The 8064-nt window shown below is 41.6% G+C and overlaps 1 protein-coding gene across 1 annotated transcript; it reads left to right on the top strand.

Annotated features, from left to right (window-relative positions):
• The first annotated feature begins 1111 nt into the window (after positions 1 to 1111).
• Positions 1112 to 7775, top strand: ttc22 (tetratricopeptide repeat domain 22). Its single transcript, XM_076087264.1, has 9 exons — positions 1112 to 1122; positions 2866 to 3150; positions 4100 to 4400; positions 5406 to 5461; positions 5537 to 5652; positions 5984 to 6102; positions 6521 to 6682; positions 7001 to 7153; positions 7239 to 7775. Exons 2-9 carry the CDS (start codon positions 2888 to 2890, stop codon positions 7773 to 7775), a joined length of 1707 nt encoding a protein of 568 aa, XP_075943379.1. The 5' UTR covers positions 1112 to 1122; positions 2866 to 2887.
• The last annotated feature ends 289 nt before the right edge of the window (positions 7776 to 8064 follow it).

The following is an 8064-nucleotide window of genomic DNA, read 5'->3' as shown; positions in this document are numbered from 1 at the left end:
TCTCAAGGGAAAAGGGGATGAATGGGGAGTCCATGGTAAAAAGGAGGTTGGAGATCTGCATTGAATAACAATATGTTAAAAGCAGGGTTCAGGATCAAAAGTGGATTAGTCTTGTCTCACACTTTCTGATATGGCAGGAGAGCTACTGAGCCTGGATGCCAGAGTGAGGCTTCAGTTTGCGATGGAGAGGAAAGCCTAATACATACTCCCTCCATTCTTAATAAGGCTTTGGACCAGACGAAATAGTGAAGGTGTATCAGAAGCATTAATAACAGAGGAGAGCTCAGTTTAGAGAGAAGGTATAAAGTCTGGATTAATAAGGCTTTCCATGTGATCCCATGACCCTTTGTAGTCAGTGTCACATCTCGTGAGGGGCCCCGAATTTCCTGACTATGCTCCTGTCAATGTACATGTAACTTCTCTGCAGAGAAGGATTTCAGAGAACTTTGATGCTGCGAGGTTGCCATCTCTGCTCATGTGCACACTGTTCACAATATACCAGGCAGCCTTTCCATTCTCATCCCTGAATGTCTGTATATTGTTCATCAGTTACACACTGTCCTTTGTGCCAGAAATGAAGACAGACACCAAAACAATGAAGTAGGTTAACAAGGGGTTAGTTTGAAAGCAAAGCGGACCGCTACCAGTATATGGGACACTGATCCTAATCCCCTTTAAAGGGGAGTACTGCTGAAACCACACAGATTATTAGGGGTTAACATCTTCCCCATAATACCTTTGTTTTGTCACTTTGCTGCTGGGATGTAAACTCTATCACCTAAACTGGAGAATTTACGAGCCAAATACTGTTTAAATTCTGTCTTTGGCTCAGAGGGTGCACAGCTACACAAACAGGCATCTGTAATCATTATGTTAGCATGCAATCAGCCTGGTGTCCACGATGGCCACCAGCATTCTCAGATTTCTGCACACCCACATGATACAAATTGAACAGCCGGCCCACAAGGAGGCAAATCTGCAGTACAAAATACAAATTATGCAACACACTCTGACAGTAGGTGTTACGGTGCTATACATAGCCGGTCCAGCACTGTGCAAACCTGACCGGCATCTGTGTGTGGGTTTCCATGTTCTCTCCATATTTGTGTTGGTTGGCTCCAGGTGATCCAGTTTCTTGTTGCTTCATTTTGGTGTAGGACAGCGACTGTGCAGAGTGATGTTTGTGCAGGTTATGGCACACGCACACAACCTCACATTTAATATCAGTTTACGACTGGGATGGATGATCATGATTTTTTGACTAGTAAGGGAAGCCAATCATGGCCCAGTGTGCAACTTACACAAGTGTGAAGTTGAAACTTGAAATCTTTAGTGTGCAGAATTTGTAACTAGGTTTTTTTTTGTGAAAGTTATTCAAAACGTATTATTTGTCAATTTCTTAAACATGTCTCGAGGGGATATTTTAGGTTTTTTTTGGTATCATTTTCAATATGTAGATATGTTTGTAACACTGTCTGTGATAGTATGACTGATTATTACTGTATATGTTGACTGCAGAGCAGTCAGGGTTCAAGTTTTTCATCTTAACTTATTTTTTGTGGGTCTTGCACTTGCTAAAATCCTCCTGACTCCTGCACTTTTTTTGTAATTGATTTGTTCCCTCATAGTTATTGCACTAAAGCTGTCAGAGGGGGGGGGGCTGATCTCTCTTTGAAATATCTCTCCAACGGTCTCTCGTGTGCAGAGGCTTTGTGGAGTTTTTCCCTGTCTTGTTAGAGAACTTGCACTTGCTTGGGAACCACTTTTGATACGGGCCTGTAAAGCCCATCGATACGTTGCATGTGATAGTGGATTTAAAACGTTTAACAACCTCTCCTGTTTGTTCCACTGGTTTATTATAATGCAAGTTTACTCTCTAGTGGAAGAGTTTGGATTTGTATGCAAAAGCGTTCTGAAACAAAAAATGTGCTTATCATGTGTTTGTCTGATTTCCCAATGTAGTATTGTGTGACTAGCTGGATAGTGTTCTGTAACAGCTCATTATACAGCTGCATGTTTTTCTGTCTCGATTAGGTTCAACTTTATTGTCATTGCAAGTACTGAGACAACAAAATGCATTTTAGCATCTATGTATAGTGGTAATAAATAGAAAGAATAAGGGGTAGTTAAAAATATGTTAAGATATGTGTTTATACAATATTTACATAACAGTGTGAAGAATATGAACAGCTGCAGCAGTTATTTAAAAATAACTAATTTTTATGAATTATATGAAAGGTAATTTATAGTAAGATGACGTTTCATGGAGTTTCCTTCTGTGCTGCCTCAGTCTCACCGATCCTGACGGTTCACATTCTTCAGTCTCCTACAGCTGAGGGGGCTAACTGAAACATTCCTCGAAACAAGACTTCAAAACCATTTTTAAATAACTCAAGACATGAATAATATCATCCTGTCAGAATAAACTCCAAGGAATGTCAGTTGGTGCTTTTGTTAAAGAGCCAAATAAAAAATAACGGACAAATGAGATTACATAACTCGGTTTTGCTATCTCCTTTTTGAAAAAGAAAAAGAAATAGAGTTGATGATTGAGATTTGTTTATTGTTGGATTAAAGTCAAAAGGGGCAGTTGAAGTGTGAAGGAAAAAACATGTTGTATGTATGTATCCATAGTTGTAGTCTATTGCCCCATACACTGGCTATTCCACCCCCATAGTCACTCCCAAGCCTAACCCGTTCAACCAGTCTGTACCGGGGTGTCAAGAGTTGGTGGCTGAATTCTGTCGCAATAGGTTCAACTGTAGGCTGAGGAGGACGAGGGAGTTTCTTGTACAGGATTTTGGGTCAAAATACTCGAAAGCAGTGTTTTTATTGTATCTCTTGTCTTTTTTAAACAGCAGGTAGAGAAGGTGGAGAGCAGGAGGCCATGGAGGCAGACAGTACAGTGGACATTGAGTCTCTCATGGAGGACATGGACTACATACCCGGCCACTTTCACCTGCACCTCAACCTCAACTGTGAACCTGTTGGGCCTGTGAAGCTAAGACTCAGAGACACTTACCTAAAACAAGAGAGCCTGCGATGCGAGCTTGAGGCTGAAGTGGGATATCTACAGTACGCTGTCCGAAATCTGCTGGGTTTGCTGGCTTTTCACCTGGAACACTTTGACACAGCTGAGGAAATATTCAGGTGACGACTGAACTCCTTTTTTAAGGCAGAGTACTCCAAATATTCACAAAGCAAGAGGCCTTGTTTTGAGACATTGTTGATGCATGATTTCACAAAAAAATCTTGACTAGTAATGTGTTTTTTACAACAGAAACACCACTTAGGTTAAAGAGTGTCTTAGTAGCTATACTTGCATTCTGTGAGCTAACCACAAACCAGCACACTGGACTGAATGTCTTCACAGCACTAGAAAAGGCAGCACAAAAGCAAAACTGACCTTTTACCAGCTACAGTCAAACATCAACCAACGTCAAGGTGATGAATTCACAGTACTGTTATGCACTACTTGACAGAATAAGAATGGCTAGGCCACAAACACGGGGTGCTGCATAACAAACATAATGTTAACATGACCACACACACATTTGGCTTGTTTGTCTTAGACAAGTAAAATTAACAAGCATGCTCAACAAATGTATGAGTGGCTCCAATAAGATTTACACATTAATGTCTACATTTCATGTTGCTACTCTCTGCAGATATACGACTTAACGTACCACCCACTTACCCTCATAATAAAGTACAATGTTGCAGTAATTACTGTAATGTAATTGCCATCTGATTTACCATTACACTTTCTAATTAACGTTTTGTCGCTGGTGTATATAGTATTTATTATATATAGATGCTCATGAAGTCCATGTGATACTATTTCAGTTGTATCTTCATTATTTCATCTAAACGTTGCATCTTATTATGTTCTCCTCTTAGCTACTGTGACATAGTTTAATGTTATTACAGTAACACCAATTTCCTGAGTTCAATGGAAATACTGCTCTAAGATACCACATAACAAGAGTCTTCAGCCACGCTAGCAGCTCTGTGAGGCTGTACTTATAGGCACAGCAGTGCTTAAGACTGGAGGGATCTTTTTCAAACTGTCCTCTCTCTATGTATCTTGACCTTTCAGAAGCATTTGTAAAGAAGACCCTGGTAACCTTAATGCCTGGGCCAACCTCGGCTACGTGTACGACAAGCTGGGGAGAGAGCTGGATGCAGGGGAGTGTGTGGACAAAGTGTCCCACCTTATGGGGTTAGACGCTGGAGAGGCCTTTCAGGATGAGGCCAGGCTTCTGGCTGCTCGCTGCCTGGTTGAGCAAGCTTACGTTCATCCTTACGACGTGGAGCTGGCCAATGAGGAGGTCCTCAGAGACAGACTGACGGCAGCATTGACACTTTACAACCGAGCCCTGGACTATGGGGGTCAGCTGGTGAGATGCACATACAGTGATACTAAAGCTGTACATGACGCTGCTGTTCCTTAATCCATAGAACACGCTATCACCACAGTCCTCTGTGCCGTATTCCAGTGTAGTCTCCCGCTTTATAATCCAAAAAGGTTGATTCGGATCCTTTGCTGAGCAGTCGCCGGAAAATCGTGCTCTTCGAGTCCACTAAACGTCGACTGCTTCCCCCATCTGCTCGCTCCATACTCCTCTCACATCACTCCCCTCCCCGTCACATTTTATACAAGCGAGGACAAATAAAAATAATAGCAACAATAATAAAAATACACTATTCATTTCCTATGCAAACATTACAGGCCACTTATAATAATTACAAGTACAGCACTTTAAATATGCGAAGGAAAACAATCACCAACAATTCACAACTGCCGTACACAAAGACAGACTTAGGCGATCATTACAAAGTGTTGCACCTCATTACAACCCTTGGTGTGCGTTACTTTTCTAGTATTTTATAACAGTTTAGGATTAACATGTATAGTGAGAATGTAAAGAGGAGCACTGAAACACAACAATGGATGGTTATGCCATGAGACCACATGCATCATTCTGTGACTTATAACCTTCCAGCATTTATTTCATTGGTGGGTTTTTCAACCATGCAGTGTTGCTAATCCTTGATATCTTTGAATTCATTTCTCTTCCATGTCTAATTTCACCAACAAATGTTTACTGAAGTTAGAGTATGTGGCGGTACTCGGAAGAGTTATACATATGAAACTAAGCTCATAGATATACAACTAATATTCCCCCAAAATCAAGTCAAGCCAATTTTATCCTTCAAATCTTAAATCTGGCACAGCACAGACACTTTAGTTACACTGTTTTATTCAAGACGAGTGCAAAGCTGTCTTCATTTGGGAGGAATAGCAACTCAACAATGCATGCAGGGCACCTGAAGACATGAATATTTATTCCTGCACAATAAATGTCATTTTATGCCTCGTAAAGAATATTGTTGTTTTTCAGATACCAATAGAGGAAAAACGAAGCTGGTATTTTAAAATGGCGACCATCTATATAAGGTACAACACAAAATCAAAAGATAACCACTACACCACTTACTGTGTCATTTCTATTAAGTAATGTTCTCTCTGCAGACTGGACGACATAGTGAAGACCAAAGCAGACTCTGAATACTCCAGACTTTCTCACTACAATAAGGGGCTGAAGCTTCTCAAAGAAGCACTAGAATTGGAGAAAACGCAACAAAAAGGTAAACATGGTACAGTATGTTTCTCTATGAATACATCTGCTCTGTTGTACATTGAGAGGCATTATGTTGAATGTGAAGTGCAACTCTGCGGGTGATATTTGGATTAAGTGCTGCAACATTTTGGGCGTTCGGTAGTTCATACCGTTCATTGCAATCCATGCAAAGGACCATTGACCATTGTAGAGAACGTTGTTTTAGTAATAACATCGGCAATTTGATCATTTAAAATGTTGTTACATAAGTAGTTACGACCATTTCATCAATCTAGAGGGAGACAAACAACAAATGCTTTAACTGGAGTAAAATCCTTGATTCTGATCTCTCCCCTCAGCTCTTACCTGGTGTTACGTCGGTATCATGTTGGAGAGGAAGGAAGAGTTCACCACCGTGCCCATGTCTATACATGACTGTGGCTACTCGGCTACTGATCCTCTATCCTGCTACGGAACTGTAAGTCAACCCACACATTAAGATCTTTTACCAAATATTAGGCAAGAAAAAGGTGAGGAAGAAGTTGTAAAATCGGATAATGTCGTGCAATCATGGTTACTTGATCAAAGCACGCCAGTGACATGCCGGCATGGACGTCTTTGTGTCAAAGAGTAACGTACCATCTCATATTGCCAGTGTGCCACGTGTGCCAGTGAAGGACATGCGGCACACGGAAGTGCCGGTTCACTCTTCTATAACAGTGGCTCCTTTTTAAAAGTGTCTGTGTCTCAGGAGGCAATCAATGACAGTATAAAACAGGCATTGATTTGAGAAAGTGTGAGTCACCACAACAACAACAAGTCCTTGAGCATGCAGCAATAGCTGGGCACCTTTAACTATTTACATTTAACATACAATATACTTGTCTGTTCCTCAGGCCATAAACTTGGCCAGTGATGATGCACTCACCCTGAACCTTTTGGCAAAGGTCTTCTTTCTGTTGGGCAAACATGAGATGGCAACAGGGATGTGCAACATGGCCCTAAACGTGCTCCCAGACCCAGAGCTCAACTGGCAGGCCTACTGCACCCGTGCCAAGGTACTGCAGCCGATCAAGCCAATGCAAAAACCAAGGTGGCAAAACTCAGACGATTACTATGTGAAATCTCGCATTAATTTAAACTGGCTGAAAAATTGACAAAATTCAGATATACCTACAAATGGATCAAATAGCAGAGCTGGTGTGAACCATATGTAAATAGTTATTTGTACACTGTCTATATCAAGTTTATGTGATAAAAGTGAATTTTTATACTCCAAACGCCTACATAATGTGATGATTTAAATACATTTAATAAAATATGATGTTAATAAAAAGATGCATAGTACAACTATTTATATATGATTTTCCTTTTAGATCAATATGATGCTCTACGTCAGGGATTTGGCGAAGGTAAAACATGGACAAGGTGAAATTCCAGACCGACAGAAACTAACTGAGGCCAGAAAAGACTTGGACAAGGTGCTGACTGTACGCCAATGTCTGCGGACTCACCTGGAGATGGCACAGGTAAAGACACAAACTACTAATGAGTAATGTAAATGGCTTTTTTTTTAACAGCAACAGGATATTCAGATTCAGTCTTTCCCTTTAGGTGTACTACTACATGGGCGTAGATGCAATCCAGGAGAGTCTTTTGGTGGATGAGGGGGCAGTGAACAGTGCATTGGTGAGTCTGTCCCATGCCCTACAGTTTGAGCTGGGTGACAGCCTGCCGGACCTCCACGTGCTTAGAGGACGCTGCCTCCTGCTGAAGGGTGAGGAGCAGAACGCTGCAGACTGCTTCAAACGGGCAGTGGAGTTGGAGAGACCAAGGAGCACAGACACCACAGCGCTGCGCTGCCTCCTACAGGCCCTCTTGACTTTGTTCATGCAGGGAGGCCCTGACCCAAGCCTCGCAATCACCCAACTGGAGCTGTGGGTGCAAAAGGCAGAGGACAGGTACCCTGAGGACATTGTGAAGTCCGTGCTGAGGTGCCTTTACAGGACTCGCACAGCAGAGGTCACAGAGTTATCCAGGGCTCTGATCAGGACAGGCAGACTGGACCTAGTGAGGAGGCTACTGGAAACAGTGATGCCTAAACAACTGGTTAAGAAGAGACTAATGGATAGGTCTTTCTCTTATGCATGAAGCAAATATGTGACTTTAATACAATTTCAGGCACATGACCTGACCAGATTAGACATGCAGTAATTAATAAACTTCTTAACAGCATTTCACAGATACGGCTGAACAGCAGCGGTGCACTGTAATTAAACTGTCTTTACTATAAGTGTGTATGTCTTTAGGCTGATTCTTCTATTATTAAGTTTCGGAACGGTTGGATCGGCAGAGTAACCAACAGTTACAGTGTTAAAGCACAGGGGGTATTCCTTTTAAGCTTGCTTTACATTGGAAAATATGTTAAAACCTTTGAGTT

This window comes from Anarhichas minor, unplaced genomic scaffold (assembly GCF_050575085.1).
Source record: "Anarhichas minor isolate MPS153535 unplaced genomic scaffold, ASM5057508v1 ptg000010l, whole genome shotgun sequence".
Classification (NCBI taxonomy): Eukaryota; Metazoa; Chordata; class Actinopteri; order Perciformes; family Anarhichadidae; genus Anarhichas; species Anarhichas minor.
The sequence above is the reverse complement of the archived record's forward strand: the minus strand, read 5'-3'. Positions and strand labels throughout refer to the sequence as shown.